General features: G+C 49.5%; 1 protein-coding gene across 1 annotated transcript; it reads right to left on the reverse strand.

The window, feature by feature from the left end:
* Nucleotides 1-901: 901 nt before the first annotated feature.
* Nucleotides 902-4,902, reverse strand: DLX6 (distal-less homeobox 6). Its single transcript, XM_069462393.1, has 3 exons — nt 4,473-4,902; nt 2,984-3,177; nt 902-1,153 (listed from the first exon to the last, which is right to left on the reverse strand). The coding sequence occupies exons 1-3, from the start codon at nt 4,900-4,902 to the stop codon at nt 902-904; spliced, it is 876 nt and encodes a 291-aa protein (XP_069318494.1).
* Nucleotides 4,903-19,347: the final 14,445 nt, after the last annotated feature.

Raw genomic sequence — 19,347 nt, forward strand, 5'->3', positions numbered from 1 at the left:
TGTTTCCTCTGTCTTTCCTGATTCCAGTTCAGGGTTTGGGGGTGGGGTGGAGAAAGAGCATTTTTGTTTGTTTGTTTTTTAAATCAATCATCATTCTTGGTCATTGCATTTTGATAAAACATGCAGTGTTCCCTTTGAGAAAACGTTCTAATCTTACAGCCGATTTTTCCTTTTTCTTTAGAGAAAGGCTGTTATGTGAGGGTTTTTCTTTTCTTTTCTTTCCTTTCTTTCTTTCTTTCTTTCTTTCTTTTCTTTCTTTCTTTTTTTTTTTTTTTTGTCAGTCTGGGATTGGTAAATAAAAATTCAGGAGTCCAAAATGCTTCTCTTTCATCATGTAATGTCTTAAGCTTATTAAACAAGTAAAAACGCTGCCATGTTTGTGCAGATTCTTCTGGTGCGGGGAAAATGTCTGTAAAAAAAAGTCATTTTGATGGATACTCCCAAAGAGAAGAGGAGGCTCAGAGCCTGGATCCCAAGGGGTAAGGGAAAATATCCTTACAGTAAGGGGTTTCAGGAATGATGGCATAGAAACCAATCTCCCTCTCTCTCTCTGGGATGTAGGATCAATTACTGAGGTTGCTCAAGGGAGAAGCCAAATGAGGAGAAGAAAGGAAAGAAAGAAAGAAAAGAAAGGTAGAAAGGAAAAGGAAGGAAAGAAAGAATAGAAAAGAGGGAAGAAGGGGTGAAAAGAATGGAGGGAGAGAGGGCAAGGGTGGGGGAGGGAAGACAGAGAGAAAGAGAGAAAGAGAGAGAGGGAGACACGAGCGCCCAGCCGGTTTCTCGCCACACATACGAGTTCTCTCTCGAGCCTGCTCCTTCGGCTCGGTTTGGCAGATGCAAGCAGGTCCCAGATCCTTCTTGCCTTATTCAGACGTTTCCCTAGGGTGTTCCCTTAGACAACTCACATCATCTGTGGTCTCTGCATCGTGTCCTGGTGTGGAGAGGAGTACCAGTGCGAATAGCCAGGCATGTAGCTGTTGGGGGGCATACTGACGCCCTTGGCTGAGGCGGAAACGTCCCATACTGGAGGCAGCGCCGGGGAGCGAGGCGACAGGGCTGCTGAGCCGGGGAGGGGGTCACTCTCATGAGGGTTACTGCCCTGCTTCAGCAGTTTCTTAAACTTAGAGCGTTTGTTCTGAAACCATATCTTCACCTGCAAGAAATGCAGCAATCATTAGGCCTGATAAACATGGAACTGGTATGCCTAGTGTCATTCAAGGCTTGGAAGCAATATTTAAAAAATAAATAAATAAAAACAAAAAACAACCACTGCAAAAGCCAACAAGCCAAGTCCCCGCCTCCCTCCACCTCTTTCTAGCCTCTTCCACTCCCCCTTCTTCCAACCTACTAGGTATCGTCTCTGGATACCTAAAGTAATTCTTGAGTTGGATGCTAGTCTGGGTGTAAAACAACAGCATAAATAAGAATAAAATAAGAAAGAGTGAATGAGATGACCAGATTCAAAGTCTAAAGAAGGATTTTTAAAAGGAGTACTTTTTGGATCAAAGCCATACAATTGAATGCATCTCTTCTGATAGTCTGTGTTTTTATATTTGTCAACCCCAAAAGCTGGCACCTCCATGCATGTACAAGGAGCAAATGACTGTAAAGAGATTAGAGCCTATACATTTAAAGCTAAATACCTTGAATATATCTATGGATATATTGCACAGGCCATAGACTATGCAGGAGCATCTTTCTCCAGACATACTATATCCCCATAATCCTGCAGGGATTAAGGATTGCACCTCCCTCATTCCCTACTTTGTATGTTATTTGGTCAAATTGTGGTCAACAATCATCACATGATTGTTAGCGTAGTAACTAAAAGTCAAAGGGCTTCTGAAAAATTAAATGTGAATCCGGAAACTGAGATGGAGCATATCTAGACCAACATTCTGGATTTACTTTATTTGAAGAAAGAAATTCTATGGTACAGCTTCCTTTACCGTTAAGAGGAATATGTGTCACTAAGTAGCTGGAATCCCTTCATATCAAACTCCAAATATTTTCAGTGGCAATATGACAAGAAAAAAACAGGCTAAATTGGAAAGAAGAGCTGAAGGAGCATCTGTCTTAAGGCACTACACAATCAGTCCCCAGCAATAGTCTCATAAAACCTGAAATCCCTTTGCTAAAGATTACTTACCTCAGATGAGGCCTGCCACCCCATGCAGCTAAGTTTATCAACAAGGACAAAAATTGCAGGTGATTGTAGCCTGGCTTTATGACTAGGGTCCTAACATACTCACCTAAGATTCTTCCTGTGAAATCTGAAATGCCCCATACATTTTTCAAATTAGTAGGACAGGAGAACTTAAGTAAATGTACTTAACTGCGGCTTCATCTGCTATAATTTGGGCAATACTTCTCTCTAATCTCCAACTCTGCCACTGCACCCAAGTCCTGTGCTCCAGGGAGGTAGCTCAGAATGCACCAGCCACATCACCTAGGATGACTTAACCACTAAGTTTAGGGAAATCTTCTGAAAAACCCACCTCACTGATCCTAAGAAAGAAGAGTTTACATGTTGGTGCCTTTACTAAACTCCATTGGAGCCTATGCCTTACCTGATTTTTTTTTTCTATTTCACTTCATAATTTTTTTATGTGAATGAGTTAAAATCTTTGTTAGTTCCCAGGACCTACAAAAGGATCCTTAAGAAAGGTGAACCTTATTCTGCCTCCTGGTCTGTACACCTTTTTGTTTTCTTTCATGTCATTCTGCTCTGGAATAGGATTCAATTGAATTATGAGTTTAGTCACCAAAAGATGCTAGGCTGGGGTGGGGTCGCCGAGGGCTGGGAGGATGTGCAAATCCAATCCAGTATTCAATACCAGGTCATTCATTCCAAACTGTGTTGTCCCAGGAAAGTGCAAGACTGGAGCAAAGGTATTTGTCATTAAGCTCCTTCCATCCTTGGTTGACTAGGCCAAGAATTCCTCCTGATGTGCTCCCTGCTGGATCTGCAAGCGGGAATTACCTGTGTTTGTGTCAGTCCTAAGGAAGCTGCCAGTTCGGCTCTCTCGGGAAGGGCCAGGTATTGAGTCTGCTGAAAGCGGTGGTTTAAAGCCTGGAGCTGCAGGCTGGAATAAATGGTCCGAGGCTTCCGAATTTTTTTCCCTTTTCCATTGAACCTGATTTCCCCGTTTTCAATCACTGTAGTTTTTTGTTGATCTGCAAGCAAATGACACAGAGGAGCGGTCACCCGTGAGGCCACTGCTGCCGTCTCCCTGCACGTGGCCTGGCCTGCACCAGGTCTCTCCAAAGCCCAATAAGGGTTTCCTCGAAGTGTCCCCACAATGCCCTGATCTCTCTGGGTCCCCGGTGCCCGTGTGCTCCCAGTGGCTGCATAAGCTTTTTCCTGACCCTGTCTCTGGCCCTAACAATGCGCGGTAGCTAGGCCGAGGGAGCGCCCGAGGCCCTCAGGCAAAAAGCCGCTCTCTGCCGAGGCGGAGGCGGCGCCGGCGGCTCTCTGGGGCGCGCCGCTTGGCTCTGCCAGGCTGCCAGGCTGCTCGGCTCTCTCTGTCGAGCGGGGCCCCTCGGCCTGGCTTCACAGTGCCTGAAGCTGTGGTTGAACTACCCAGGGGTTTACGGGGCCAGTTGACTTGATGTCACCAGCTCCAAGCCTGGTGCATCAAGCCTGGTGCATCAAGCCCCCTCGGCGGCGTGTTCGAAATGATTCTGCTGGGAGGGACCAAAACCCCGGAACAAAACACAACCAACCGCTCAGACCAGCCCTCGAGCAGGCTGCACCTCTCAGGGCAACTCTGTCCCCCTCGGGTGATGAGAACCATCAGCCTGAGATTTTCTGCTTAGCCTCCACGAACAAAGGAGCAGCCAACATTGTATCAAAAACCCCGAGAGAGAGGGCCAGGTCAGAGATGGGAGGAGGACACCTCAAAGGCCACAGCAAAGAGCCCAATTGTCACTAGTTTAACCAGAGCCACAGGCCACGCCAGCTTCCCACCGAGTCACTGAGGCGTACCGGGCGCCCCACGCAAAGTAGGCCACTGCCTGCCCAGCGTGGGCTGGGAAGCAAAACACGATCCCCAGTTCCGGCCCAGAAATGTCCCCAGTCCTGGCAGACGTCGGTTACAGCCCGGAGGGAGGGAGCTACGGAAAAGAGCGCACAGACCCAGTGGGCTGGAGAGCGCAGTGAGGACCAACTTGTCGAGCGAAGCCAGCGGCGAGCCAGGGCGCAGCCCAAGCTGCGCCTCGGAGGCGAGGGAGCAAGGAGGGCCGCGCCGCAAGGAAGCCGGGGGTCCGCGGCGGCGGGAAGGGGCCCGGCTGGGAGAGGCCGGCAGGCAGGCGCCAGGAGAGCGGGCGCACGCGGGGCCGGGCCGAGGGCGCGCCGGGCCGCCTGGGGGAGGGGGCCGGCGGAGGCCCTGGCGTTGAGGAAGTGAGCAGGGCGGGCGGGGTGGGGGGCAGTCGGGAGGCGGGAGAAGCGAGCTGCCCAAGCGGCCTCTCACCTGTGTCGTCCCCTCGCGTCTGGGCGGCCGCGCTGCTGTTGTGGTAGGACTGGAGGTAAGGGCTGTGCTGCGAGTGGCTCATGTAGGGGTAGGCGGCGAGCGAGCGGTGGTTGTAGGAGTTGCCTCCGCCCGACGCGTAGGGCGAGCCGTGGTGGTGGTGCTGGTGGTGGTGGTGGTGGTGCGAGCCGGCCGCCGCCGCCGCTGCCGCCGAGTGCAGGCAGTGCAGAGGGTAGTGCGCGCCTGCCATGGCCGGGGAGCTCTGCTGCGAGTGCGGCTGCGGCGGCGGCGGCGGCGGCGGCGGCTGCTGTGGCTGCTGCTGCTGCTGCTGCTGCTGCTGTTGCTGCTGTTGCTGCTGCCCGAACTCCATGAAGGCGGATTTGGACGAGTCCTGGCCTTCCAAGCCGTCAGCCATCGTAGTCATGGTCATCATCAAAACTTTGGGGGCTGGAGAAAGCCTTCTCCCGGGTTTCCTCCACCCTCCCCCACTTGGCTCGCGCCGCTCTCCCCTCTGCAGCCACCTTAGCTCTTTGGATCCTTGCAAAAAAAATTTTTTTTAAATTTTTAAAAGAGGGGGCGGAGGTGGTTCTCCCTCTCCCTCGCTCTTCTCTAATATATATATTTTTAATATAAAGAGATATAGTGAGCGGGGCCTTGTTAACTCAAAGGGAGGAGGAAGGGGGAGGGATGGGAGAGGAGAGGGGGAGGGGGGAATCTGCTCTCCCCCCCGCTTTCCCCCCTTGGATTTTTTGGGGGCTGGTGCAGTTTAAGGCAGAGATTTTAAGGTGGATTCTGCGAAAGTTGCGCGTCTGCTTTCAGACTTGATGCAGACGCCACGAGTCGAATGGTTTGTCTCCAAAGGGCAGCGCCTCCCCATTGGTCAGTCGCCCCCTGACGTCACAGGCGCACGGCTTCTACTGGCGTGTGCGCCGCTCGCTGAGTTCTTCGCCTACCTTCCTCAACTCCAATCCCAGCCCGGAGCTGCAGCCAGGGGCCGCGCCGCGCGGTGCCCAGGGCCGCTGGGGAGGGAGGCGTCTCCGCCCGGCCGGCCGCCGACGCTTCCCGCTGCAGCTTGTGCCTCAAATCGCGGAGTCCCAGTTCCCAGTGTCTCAACTCTGGAACAGCCTGGCTGGGGGGCTGCTCTCTCTCAGTCTCTTGCACCCTTGCAGGCTGCTTGTGCTCAGAAACACTGCCCCCTGCATTTAAATCCAGGCCCCCTCCCTTGACCTTCCCTCCCACCCCAGTCTCACTACACTCCCGAGGGAGCTCCCTGTCACCGTGGATTCTTCTAGACGTACTTTATTGAAATCACAGAGGGAAGACCCCCCCCCAGCCGCCCCCCACACACCTGGGCTCCACCCCATGGTGGGGGTGGTAAAGAAAAAGAAAAATCAGACCCTGTTCTGGCGAGGTTCCTGCCGTTTCAGGCCATATTTCGTATATATTGGACCGGGGGGAGGGGGGGAATCTTTTTTCTTTTTTCCCAGAACGCAGCAGCCTGTTCTGAAAACGAATCGTTGGAGGACTGACAGTAATGCATTTTTTCCTATTGAAAACAGAAGCTACTGTAATGCTTTCAAATATATGCAAATGATACATGCGGTTAGTGGTTTGGCAAATCTTGATTACAATATAAACTACCCAAGTAAAAGTGCCTTCGTCCTAAATTTGTCTCTCGATTACAATTCCAATTGATTTTATTTTATTGTCAACATTGTTAATGATAAAAATAGAGTCGTTTTACAGTTATTTTTACTTTCTGGAAGGAGGCAATTAGAGTTCTAATCAGGAATACACAAAAATCTCCCATGATTAACTGCAGTACTTTGTTCAAATTGCTGCTATAAAATTCAGAACAATTTGCCTGTAATGATTATGGACTGGGTTTATTTTGGGAGGTGGAATAAAAGTGGATATAGCATAAATTATCCTCTAATTATACACCAGTGTCGCCTCAATTATCCTCTTATCAAAATGGTTGTCTAACTGCCGCATTTAGTTTCAATTCTCTCCTTTTTTTCTATAAAAAGAACTTCATACCTTGTTATTATTAATCCATTTATTATTTGCAAGGGGATTTATATCCGCACATCCAGGTGGTAGAACCACTTCTCTTTCAAAGATGGACTGGGGAAAGACATTAAGTTCGGAGCAGCCCAAGGCAGTGGATCTACCCTTTTCCCCTCCGGTCTCCAGACCCACTCAGGTGCAGGCAGCCGAGCAGAGACAGCGGAACCCCGGCACGCAGTTCAGGCCCGGCCACCAGGTAGGAGGGCCGGACACAGGACCAGGCTCCGAGGAGGGCAGGCCGGGCCGCGCCGAGATTCCGGGTCCGGGGACTGCGGGAAGGCGCCGGGAGCCTGTGCTGCTAGAGGATTGAGACTGGGTGGGCGAGACCTGCAGACCCCCTACGTCTGCGCATCGACTTTCGGTCTGCGCAGAGACCTAAGCTGGGAGCCTTTGGCCACACGGAGAAATGTACAATCTAACAACCCTGTGTCGCCCTGTCGGAGATTGAGGGCATGAGCCTGTCTCCCTTTGGGAAAACTACCGGGAACTTCTTTGCACCCTACTTCGCCTGGACCCCTTAAGTTATGGGACCCAAGGAAACCTAGAAATGGAGAAATAGTGCTGCTTACCCCTGTAACTACAGAAAAGGGTGGCTACAGACGAAGCTGCTCCGAATCTACTTATTGCGGGAACCTTGTCGCCAGCGGCTTATGCTAATTGATTTTCCCAGCTCCCAGCCGGGGGTCCTCAGGCATCGCCAGGCCAGTTTGTCTTTTTCTTTTTCTTTGTTTCTTTCCTTTCTTCCTTTTATTTATCAGAAGACCTAAACCTCGCAGCCCGCAGAGTTCCCAGGTCAGCGGCGTTTGCTCTCCTCTCCCCCTCCTTTTCTCAGCCCGCCGAGCTTAACTTCTTGAATCTGGGGAGCCGGTTCAGTAACTCTGAATTCATTTTTAAGCAGCGTGCCTTGTTCCCCTCCTTTTAACAAGAGATGCATTTTAACACGCGAACCAGTAACCCGATCCACGCGTTTACAAATCAGCAGTGAATTAAAACAACAAAAAAAGCTTCAAGGACAATGAAAGGTGGGCTGGGTATGGGGAAAATGCGGGGGGGGGGGCGACAGAAGGGGAGATCAGGAAAAGAGAGAGGATTCCCCACCCTTCCCACCCCTCCACCCTAACGCGCTCTCGGTGCACTCGGGCTGCGCGCCGAGACTGTTCGTAATGTCCTCGAAGCCAGCAGGTAGACGTGGCAGTTTTATTGCTTTATACCCTGCAGCTTGCTGTTAACACGGTGAAGGTGTTTCGCCCCCTGTGCTTGTCTATGTTTCTCCCTTTATGCTCGCAGGTGCACTGCTTTCCTAGCCAGCTTCCCGCAACTCTGGCCGCACCCCGAGCGAGGTGGGTCGTGGCGGGCCGGGGAAGGTCCCTGCACTTGAGCACCAGATGCAGGGCGTAGCAGCCTCTATTTGCAAGGGATTTTTTTTTCCTTGTTTATTTGATGCCTGAGGAAGCCGGGCGGGCTGGGATTGTCTTGGGTTGTAGCTTCGGGGCTCTCAACCCTCTCCCATTATGTAGTGGATAGAATCCCTTCACTCTGTTCCAGTGGAGCAAGTGTGCAGCTGCACCGAGGTGGCAGTTGTTGCGGGTGTTAAAGGTTCTGCTGAGACCTCTGAGTCTCAGATAGAGAGAGAGAGAGAGAGAGAGAGAGAGAGAGTTAGGGGCTGGGGCGTGGAGCCATCCAGGGGTCCCTCCTGGCTTGATAGCGGTCTCTGAGTGCGCTTGCGGGATAGAATCTACAATTCAGGCCTGACCATCTGACTTTCCTACCAGTCCTGAAAATAGAGAGCTGGAGCTAGTGAGGCCCAACACAACGCGCCAAGGTGGCGCGCCGCGAGTGGCTGCCACGTGTGGCCTCTGCCACCAGGAATTGCTCGTAGAGTTCTCGGCGCAGAGGCAGTTTGCGGCGGGGGCCGCTCCGGGAGGTCATTTCTCACCAATTAAACTCGGCTGATCACCTTCCCAGTCCTCTCCTCAGTTTCTTCGGCGGCGGTAAAAAGCCGAAGCGAGGTGATTGGAGTCACCCTTAGTTTGCCCAGCCCGCATCTCTAGCCCTTCTGCAAGAGGTAAAAACTCGGGTCCTCCAGGGCCTTGCTGGAAGGCGCACACCTCAGGGGCTCCAGGCTCCGGCGCCGGGTTCGGCGCCAGCGGAGTCCTGGCTCCTACCTCTTTGTCTCGCCCGCAGGGGAGCCCGAACCAACCTTTGCGGGTGGGAGGAGGAGGGCAGGCAAGACCGGTGAAGCCTTTATCATTCAAAATAAAAGTAAACTCCGCAATCTGCAGTCGCAGGCCTAAGGCTCTTTTAGGGCTTGTAGTAGGTGAGGGTCACATTGACTAAGAAGTTTTAAGGGGCAGGATTTGAGGCCTAAACTGCTTTTTGCTTTTTAAGGTGTTGGAACTTGTATTGTGAGTGTTAATGTTAAAGAGAAATACTTGCATATTGCCAACACAAGACCTCCTGGGCCAACGAAGGCCACTGTTGGAGGAATGGGCTCTTAGAGTTGGAGAATCCCTGTCTGTTTCAGGTCTGGACTGGTGTTTGCACACTCATGTAGGCCTGGGAATGCGTTGGGTGTCCAAGGTGGTTTTGCAGCCTGCTCTGGCTGTAGAAGTACATTCAAGCCAGGCAGGGCCTGGCTGGGTTTGGTTGCTAAGTTGGGCTCAGTTATCACTTTAATTCTAAAGAAATTAGACCTGGATAAATAGCCTTTGAATTCAAAGAAATAACTCAGTATTGATTTACACAGCCATGGGATTGTGGATAAAATCCCTTCACTCTGTTCCAGTGAACCCCCTTCTCAATGGGAGACATTGGTGGAAAAAGAAAATTCCTGCTAGTCTTTTCCTCATTCAATGTACTGTAAAATTCTGTTTGTGCACGTGTGTAAGGAAAGAGTGTCTGATATTTTGAAAACCAGAACACCTTTTTTTCCCTCCCCCAACACACACACACCTGTGAAAGCTCCTCTGGGGCACACCGGAGCTGCGTGTTTCCCTTTCTTAGCCCAGGCCAGTGATGGTATCTTCAGGAGTAGCCAAAAGTGTCAGACTATGCAAGAAAACACTGAGTTTGGTGTTATTTTCTCTAGTGATAAAGCTGTAATAATGTCCATATTAACACCTTCCTCTCCCAGATTCCCCCAAATCCAGCTAACAAGCAGGGTATTTACTCCATCCCTGAAGAGAGCCTCACTGAAGTTTGGGGACATTTCACTCATCTCTCCAGTCCTTGGTCCCAAGCACAGGAAGCTAGGAAACATAGCATTTGCCCCTCACTCCTAGAGGGCTTCACAGAGTTTTTCAAGACTGTCCAATTTGGAGAATATTAACTATGCATGCCCCAATCTAGAGGCTTCTGCTCCAGGCATTTTTTAAACCTAGAGTCCAGTGGAGTTTTGAGAACGAAGCCAACCGGGTCCTCAAAATCAACACCATTTGGCTCCTACCCGACTCTACTCCCAGGTTTGTGAGCACCCAAGACTTTCTTAATAGAGGGAGCAAATATATTGGGCCCAGCACTGATTCAGAGAAAAAACAACACATGTTTCTACCTTTCCTAATTTGGGGATTGCATACGTAGTCTGTCTGCCTGTTTCCCCTGCTCTCGTCTCTCTTTTTTAGCAAGCATAGGACCCTACTCTCTAATACGTAAACAGTCTTCTTTCTCCAAGCCCAGAAAAGAAAGAACATCACAATGTTTAAACTCTTACATTAAGTCAAGATAAATGCTAATGTCTGACTTTTTAATCTGGAGGCTACACCAAGGCTGAGCCCCCTTGCTGGGAAATATGTCAGGGCAAAGGGAGAAGGAAAAGGGTGTTAGAAGTGAGTTTTAATCAAGCCAGTCTTTGGAAAACAGGATCCCCTGACCATTGGAGGATAAATGCAGCCCCAGAATGGTAGGAAACAAGTATCAACAGGAAGCAGCAGACTATTTTTAGGCATAATAAGGAGTTAATATAGCTGCCCAAGAGTCTTCCTAAATGCCTCGAAGCATCTTCTGTTTAATTCCTTCATCCCTTCATCAGCAGTAACAATAACAAAGTCACAGCAAATGCTTCAACATTAAGGGAGAGCCAGGCTTGGGACAACTCTTCAGGAAAACCAGGGATGGAAAACATCCTCTTGCTATCATATGAACTCTTAGATGGTTCTCTTGTTACAACAGAAAAATAAATGAAAACCATTTGGGGAGGGTGAGGGAGAGAATTGTTATGTATCTGACTACCCTTGTGATGTAAATGAACTGGTGGTTTTCATATTCATACATGTTCATAGGCACCTCTTATCTCCTTTGTTTTAGAACATCTCAATAAATGGGAAGGTAATTTAGTAGTTTTTGAGCAAGACTATTATTAGAGGGCAACAGATTTGAGAACCCTTAGAAGCAGCTAGGTTTGTTTTTGTTTTTCTTAAACCCATTCTTCCAACTGTGCCCTTTCTCTTTTGTTCAGAAAAAGATCCCCCTTTTTACACAAATCTAGAAGGAAGACACCCCCCATCCTACACTGTAATGAAATAGTTTATTGTATTTTTTTTTTCTTGCAGGTTTCACTAATATTGTGCAGAGAGCAAAAATGCTCCTCATCCCTTTCACTCTGTAGGCAGGGCCCTTCCCCCTCAGAGCTCAAAGGCTTGAGTTCTCTCAATACACATTGAGAGGTTGTGTCCATTGGTCTGGCTCATATTTGAGTTCACCATCTTTTCTCCCACATTCTTTGTGGAGAGGGAAGGAGAGAGTGGGAAAAGAGCGGGAGGTATAGAAAGGGAGTTAGAGAGAGAAAGAATATTGAGGGGGCAAAAGAGAAGGAATGTGAATCTGCTTTGTTTTGAGAGTGCGTGTCTTTAAATTTTCTTCCCCATCCTGTTGGCTGGGTATTATTGCCCCACAATGTTGCACAACAAGTAAACAAAACTAACGCTGATAAAAGCGGTCCTGTTTGCCTGAGGATCTGCGCCGTGTATGTTTCCTCCAGGAGCTGGTGCGGGGTAGGAGCTAGACCTCCAAACTTAGCACTTCATCTTCTAGTCTTCTACTTCTTTTCTCCTTTCCTCCCCGTTGCTTAGCCTGCATTTCCCTCAAACAGCCAGGGCATCACGTTGCCCACTCTAACAGCTGCTAAGTCGAAGCAGGACTACCCTCCAAAAAACTACAAAAGAGGTCACCTTCCCCGGACAAAATGATCCATTTTAAGAACGAGGCTTGGGAGTCTCAAACGTCTTGGACCCAAGAGTTAAGCGAGGGTAGAGTTTCGGGATGTCACTCCAGTAGTCCCAAACAGACAGGCAGGCGTCCCAGCATCTGCATGGGGCTGGGGTGAAGGAAGGGGCGAGGGGCTGGAGCCGGGAGGGCGGGCAGCAGCAGAGGGCTGCAGGAACGCCTGCGCCCGCAGCTGGCTCCCCCGCGCCGCCGTCTGCGGGGAACTAGGGGCCCGATAATGGAATTCAGGAGGCAGAGATCTTCCGAGAGCCAGCCACTGTCTTGTACAGATTTGTAGAGAAACCCTCACTGTAATTAAAACCGTACAGTCAGATTAATTCAATGTGTTGCTCGGCAGCGTTTTTAATAGTAAAAATCCGCTTTAAAATTGAATTAGGGTCGAAGAAAATTTCTGTGAGACTCGCCGGATTTGCCAGCTTTCATTGAAGCCAGCCTGGGCTGGACTTAGGCGGTGGCTGCACAGTGTCGCTCCCTCCTCCGCCCCTCCCCGCTCCCGACTGGGAAGAGGTGAAGGTGGGGGTGGGGAGGGCTGATCAACACTAAGTACCAGTTTGGGCACTGGGATGGGCGCAAGGCCTGGGGTTAACCCTTCTGATCTCAGGGTTTGGGACTATGCACAGATTTTTGACACCCAGGACATCCCCTTCCTTACCACCCTCTCTGTGAAGTTCACGTCTCAGGAAAGGTAGTCGGGCGGGTAAGGAAAGAATAGAGTCCTACTGTATCTTGAAGCAATTTCCTATTGTGTGTTCCCGCGTGTGCCGGAGGATTGGAGTCCTCTCTGGCCTCTTGAATGACAGGAGAAAGTTGTGGTTCTCTCAACGCCTCCACCCCCCTTCTTGAAAATCTTCCCAAAATTAAGAGCAATATTTCAAGCGCTCTGTCAAAATGTCTTCCAAGCTTTGATTTGGCCGCTCCCCGTTTTCCTCCCTTCTCCGACCCGCATCCTTTGCATTTCTTGTGGTTGTGAAATAAAAGTTGGTATTATTGTGTTTTTCCCCTTTAAGGTCAGACACCTTGGAGCTGAAAACTTGCTCCAAAGTTCCTGCAAGAAGTGGCAGCTGAGCGCTACTGGAAAGGCTCTCGCTTGAGACGGGCTTGGGGGATGGGGGAGCGTAGAATAGAGAGATGGACTCGGCTCTTTCTCGAAGCCAACCAGGTTTTCAGGGGCCCAGAACTGGCCCTAGGCTTTCCCTTCCCCGCAGATCTGGCCCCTGCAGCTGGCTCCTTGGCTGCTGAATTCACGCGCGTGCGTGCGTACGCACGCGCGCGCGCGCGCACACACACACACACACACACACACACTCACATATACACACACAGTCATACAAACTGGGACGCAAATTCCCCAACGAGTTAGTCACATCATCAGGCCTGGGAAAACAAAAACCGCTGTGGGTCCCTGTTCCTCCGGCAACAACGCGCAGACGCTTTAATTGCCGCAAATTGTCACTCTGTCCCCTTTTCATTTTCTCGCTCCTTCGTTTATTTTTAGTACACTTCAAATGCCTACACACTTCCCTAGTAAGGAGAGAGCGGAGCAATTATTGCCTTTGCCTTCAGGGCCTGGTTTGCCAATCACTGAATGGGGTTGGAGTAAACAGGGCGAAAAGCGAGGCGCGTTATTGGTCTTGCTTTTTTTCAGGTGGAGGGCGGTAAATAACTCTCCCTACTGCGCCACCCTCTCCTAGTTTCTTGAGTCCCAATTATCTGGAAGAAAGGAGATGCGGCCCCCCCCCCCCCCATCACACCCCATCCCATGTGCACCAAGTTTTACTCGAATCCAGCAAATCCCGTCAGAATTGGCGGGTTCCTCAGAGAGCAGTTAGGGAGAGAATTCTCCAGGGACACAGCTCTTAATTCTGTGTTGAATAGAAAGGTGCATCGTGCACAGGCACCTTCCCTGCCCCCATACAAGAAAATAAAGTCCTTTTTGTCTGAGGGCTACCGGGGAGATAGACGTCCCAGGCAGGTGATAGAGTGCCCCCGGGGGCCCCTTCTCCGTCAAGGCAAGCTTTCAGATTGGTTTGGAGCAGTTCGGACATTCTGTTAGGACGGGTATTGGCTACTGATTGACATTGCTGTTGTTCCAAATATTCACCAGGAATTCTTAATGGAGAACTTTAAATTTAGAGATGTGTTGTCTTGAATGCAGCTAGGTCCATTCTGCACCCCGCCATCTCTTTCCTGTTTTTCATGGGACAAGTACAGCAGTCCAGGATGGGGAGGGAGGCAGGTGTCTGCACCATCAGCCGAGGGGGGTATCCGGCGTCCTGCAGATGGATCCGAAACAAATCAGTGCGGGGATTAACTTGTCTGTCTACTGAATTGTCTCCAACTGCAAAAGCGGCGTGGGCCGCGTCTGCCCGGGCGGCTTCGAGTTGCTTGCTAGTTCTGGACGGTCGTTCTCACCCCTGCCCGGGCTGGGGCTGGCGAGCCAGCACGGGACCTGTCGGGCGCCGGGTGCCGGCTGGCTGGACTTTTTAAAGGGACGCAGCGAGCATGAACTGCTCTAGTCTCACACACACACTCCCTCCTATTTCTTTTTTATGAAAACATTTACAAGGAACCTAATTTCAGATCGTGGAAGTAAATTTCATGCTAGGATATATTTTACAAAACATGCAATCTTTTGAGGCCGGAAGACGTTTAATTAAAACCATACTTTGACAAGTTGAGTTTCAAAGCGAAGTCACACCAGCGCGGAAGGCTAATTCATATTCAAGATGTAGCCTGTAATTCAAGTTGTTTGAAAACGCCGGCCGGCCGGGCAACGTGAGACTCGCCCCGCTTGCTACCTGCCCAAGGGCCCGCGGACTCGAAAGAGTCCAGAGCTTGGGCCAGAGCCCCCCACGCTCAGGTGCCCTCCTGCGGACTGGCTAGGATTAGCTGCCTGATCTTGGGGGGGGGGGAGAAGCTTTCTCTAGCACCTTTAGTGCCCTTAGAATAACTTCTGGGAGGTGGTCAGGGGACCCTACGCACCCAGGACCCACATGGAGAGCAGGAGGCGGCAAAGGGAAGACAAGGTACCTCCTGGAGGATCAGTGGGACTGATGAGGGTCCCAAGTCCCCTAGCTGCCTTATCGCCTCAGGGAATACCCCAAACTACTCCCATTCCTGAAGACCCAAAACATGGGGGGGGGGGTCCACCCCACCTGATTTGTGTGGCACAGCCCTCAGAGTCCTCAAGGAAGAGGCAGTGTTGGTTCCAGAAGTCTCTGCACTGAGGACTGCGTTTTTGCATTAATGGTCCTCAATGATTCCCCTCTTTAATCTCCTTTGCTGTTTCCTCATAATTTGACCAGTCTCAACTTAGAGGGGCCTACATGGGAAGAAAATTCTCCCAGCTCAGTTTTTTTTTCTTTTTTTTTTTTTAAACCAACTAGCCCTGCTGGCTCAGGGTGCTAATGGCCAGCCATATCAGCTAGGGATGAGAAGGAGCCAGTAGGTATCTCGAGGTAGGCACAAATGTGAGACAAAGAGATTTTGCAGGGCAGTCTGAGTTGGAGCTGACGGTGCCTGTGAACAGCAGCTCCAGAGGCTGAAGCTGTGGCTGATGCTGGTTACCTGGTTATGGTCCTGAGCCCACACTACAGTATCCCTCTCCAGCCTGCTGCCCTTTTCTTCTCTCAGAGATGACAATGAGTTGTCATCCAAGTTAGCCTTGTGGATGATCTGAAACTTGCCTTAGAAAGAAACGAGAACATGAATTTGAGACTTATATTGGTTCAATTTTACCCAAAATGCTCAAGAAGAAAAGCTTCTTCACTTATCCCAGCCACCCACAAGACAGGGAAGGAGAATTTTGCTTCAATTGGGGGTTGTGAAAATTATTGATAGGCTGATGGACTTTTTTTTTTTTTTTTAGGTCTGTGCTTCCTTTCAAACACACCATTATTATCCTATTCCTTAAAGCACAAAGATAAGTCTATTATAAGAAAAAGCCTAAAATCCTAAGTGTTCTGGAAGTATTTTAAACAGCATGGCTATCTCATGTTGAAGCGTTATATGACTGAAGTCAACACTCTTAATTTTATTGGGCTAGTTTAGGAGAAAGCTTAACTTTTGCAAAGGTAATCCCAAAACACCATTATGAGAAAGTTTCTTGTTCTATACAAAGACTACTTACCAGCTGACATTTCTGAAAGTTCAGTAGGTATCTCCTTTTTTTTGAGAATAGACATGGCTGTTGGAAGCTATGTGCTTAAACAATATGCCAGCTTAATGCTTACTGGTCAAATAATATTGATGTTAGATGAACAGGTAAGACTTTGAAGTCACTCTTCACTGTCTTGTGTTTTGGAGGGCTGGTGTGAGACTCTGGTTCTCACTCTCAAAAAGAAAAAGAAAAGCCATGTTATAATCATAGGCCTGGGGGGTAAGAAAGACCTAGAGACAAATAGAGGCCCTGCTGGGCTGGTTTTAAGCATCACATCCCTTGTGCTGAGCACTAAAATGCATGTACCTGACCACATGCATTTGAAGCCTAATCCTACATTGGAGACTTTTGAATTACACAAAAGGGAAGAGGAGCTGCAAACAATAATCCCCACCTGTTTTATTTCAGTAATAAGAACAAGCAGTTTTCTTGTCACAGGGTATGAGCACTCTTAAGACAGGGGCGCTGGAGGCCCATTTGTGAGCAGTAATTCTGGCTGGGATATATGGCCAGAAGAGTACAAGGTTGCTGGCAATGGTCAGAATGGTGCTGCATCGAGGGTGGGCAGCAGCCTTGGTGTGCAGAAGGGGCAGGGGGGTAATATTTCCCAGCTGGCCCACCCTTCTGTAGCCCCAGAGAATCCACTTCATCTTTCCAGCCTGAGAGCTTGGGTGGAGGCAAGAGAGGGCCAGATGTGGTGGAGATTCATGGCACTTCTTTACCTTTCCTTTTTCCTCTGCCCTTCTATAATTAGCCCCATTTCACAGATGTAGGAGCTAACACATGGACCTCACCCTGACGACCACTTTGGTGTCTGGGAAACAGAAAGGGATGGAACACAGGTGTTCTAGCTTCTTATCACCCTGGCAACCCCGTGTGGCTGGGAATGGGGTGGAGAAGGAGCTGGGTTTGGTGGTGTTTTCCGAAGCCGTACAGGTAATGTTTCTGCTTTTGAGGCTCATTTGGTCAGGGAAGTAGGTGTGATTTTCATGTGACAGGCTCAGAGAGATTCAGCCTTGGCCCAAGCTTCAAGGCTCTAAAGGCAGCAGTCCCAGGATTCCTTGACTTCCCGCCAGTGATCTTTAAACAGTTTCCTTTCTCATGCCTTCTACCTTTCTCTTAAATTCTGAATATTTTAACCCTTGCTTGTAGTAAACGTATTTGTAGTTCTAAAATGTGTCTATTCTCCCATGTGTCTAGGCGAGAATCAATACTAAAACACTCTTTTTATTTTTAAAGTGGGTTTTAAAGGCCTATTGTTGGGGGATCCGAGACATCAATGTGACCCGGAGGCGCAGTGAAAGCGGGATCCTATTGGCAGCCGGGGCCCGGCCCCGGCCGCGCCGGAGTTGGCTCACGTGTGTCTCATCATGCAAATCCAACGGCTCGGGCATGCGCACTGAGCCCTCGGGCACCCGCCTTCGTCTCGTAGTAGGGACTAAGACTTCCAGATGCGCAATAATTAGGTTTCCTCATTAAACAAAGGTTTCCCCATCATTCCCCTCCTCCCACCGTTCTCAGCCACCGGAGCTCTTCGCCAAACCAAGCTGCTTACCCATCTCCCCGCCCCTCCCCCTCCTGCCTCCCAGTCTCTGCTCTCCAGACTTCGGAGACACCTCTCGCTCCTATTTCATCGTAGGGTCCTCACGTTGTAGGGTCCTCTGCATTCCTCACCATCATTCTTTTTTCTTTTGATCTCCTTTAAAGAACATTAAAAATCTATTTTTCTCTTCGTTTTAGGTCTCCTCCCTTATCTCTCCCTCTCAACGAGATAAAAAAAAATTCCCTACCCATCTATCCGAGGGGAAGGAGGGTGTCAACACCGCCGCTCCCGTTTCCACTCGGCTTGGACCCCTGCTTTGGCCCTTCCCCGCCGTGTCGGTTTCACGCCAAAGCTCCGGACTCGGATGGTCCAAGAACTCGACGGGCACTAGAGCCAGTCACCCGCCAAGCCCAATCCCCTCATCTCCAGCCCATCAGCCCAGGCCGCTAAGCAGCCCAAGCCGGGCACCTGCAGCCCACCCCGGGTGTGTGGGGTACTGTCCTTCGGCTCTCAGCCTCCACCTCGCGGAGAAGCGCACGACTCTGGGAATGTCTCCAGGGTTCCCTAGGCTCCCCCAGGACCCCCTGTGCTGTCATGGGGACCTCAGGGATCCATCTCCTCGGAACAGGAGAATGGCCTTTTCCGGAAAGGGATCTCAGTAGGTGAGAAATAGTCACCATTACGTTCAAAGCCTCCCGCGGGAAAGCTCGGTGGCAACGCTCAGAGTTCAGCATGACCCGCGAGCGGCGTCGCCGCAAGGACCGCGCCCACACGCGCTCTCCGAATCGCAGTTAGCTCGTTCTCTCTGGTAGAAACAGGTATAGCTCCTCCGGCTTTCAATTACTCTCAGCTTACCTGCAGGGCGAACGGATTTGTATTTTTCCACTAGAAACCTCCTGCCCTGATACCTCCAAATTCCCCCTTCCCCCTATCCAACCTTAACCAGGAGAAGGGCGAGATAGGGGGTTGATTCTCTGATATGACACGGATAATTGTTGCATCATGTAACTTCCTACATCTTGGTTTTAATTTTCAGTGAACCAAACAAAGATATTTGCAATTTTAAAATAAGCACTCGATTTAATAAATGGGAACATTGTGCCGGGAAGACTATGCTCCCCCCCACTCCCTTCAGAAGACATTATTAGCTCTGACAGCATGCCGCTCAGGTTTGCAGAAAGGATTTTGTAAAGGGATGACAGACAGGAAGGCCAGCAATCATGGGCTCCTTGGGCTGAAGCTTTTTTTTCTTTCTTTCTTTTTCTTTTTTTCTTTTTTTTTTTTTTTATCAGAATGTTCTGTTCGATGCCATTTATCCTTGATGATAGAAAATTGCGCTGTTGCCAGGACGCTGCTGCTGCCGCTGAAATAGAGGGCAGGAGCCACATTTCCATTTTCCGGCTTGAAAGCTATTCAAATGAATTTGCAGGGGGGTGGGGGGAATCTAGCGATAAACAAATGAGAATAAATCGAGTTCCCCTTTCCATTCTTTCCTTTAAATAGGTAGCTCTTCATTTCCGATATAAAGATTTTTGTTCATCAGTGTTTGGGAATACCTGGAAGATAGTGTAAGCCAACGCACAATTTATTTTGATGCTCTTAAAGTGACTAACCACATAAACATTTAAAAAGAAGTGTATGTCTAAATATATATAAAGTATAAGAATTATATATACATAGATCACGTACATACATACCTTCACACAATTCCAAACTACAATGGAAGATAAACTCTTTCAGCAGCGTTTCAATTGAGTATAATTTGCAAGCAATGCTGGCTGTTGATAGTTATGGACTTCTGACTAGTTGTGTATATATAAGTATTGCTAGATGGCATAATTTTTAGAGCTCTCATCACATGCTATGTATTTGAGGACACTATATAA

This window comes from Eulemur rufifrons, chromosome 29 (genome assembly GCF_041146395.1).
Source record: "Eulemur rufifrons isolate Redbay chromosome 29, OSU_ERuf_1, whole genome shotgun sequence".
NCBI lineage: Eukaryota > Metazoa > Chordata > Mammalia > Primates > Lemuridae > Eulemur > Eulemur rufifrons.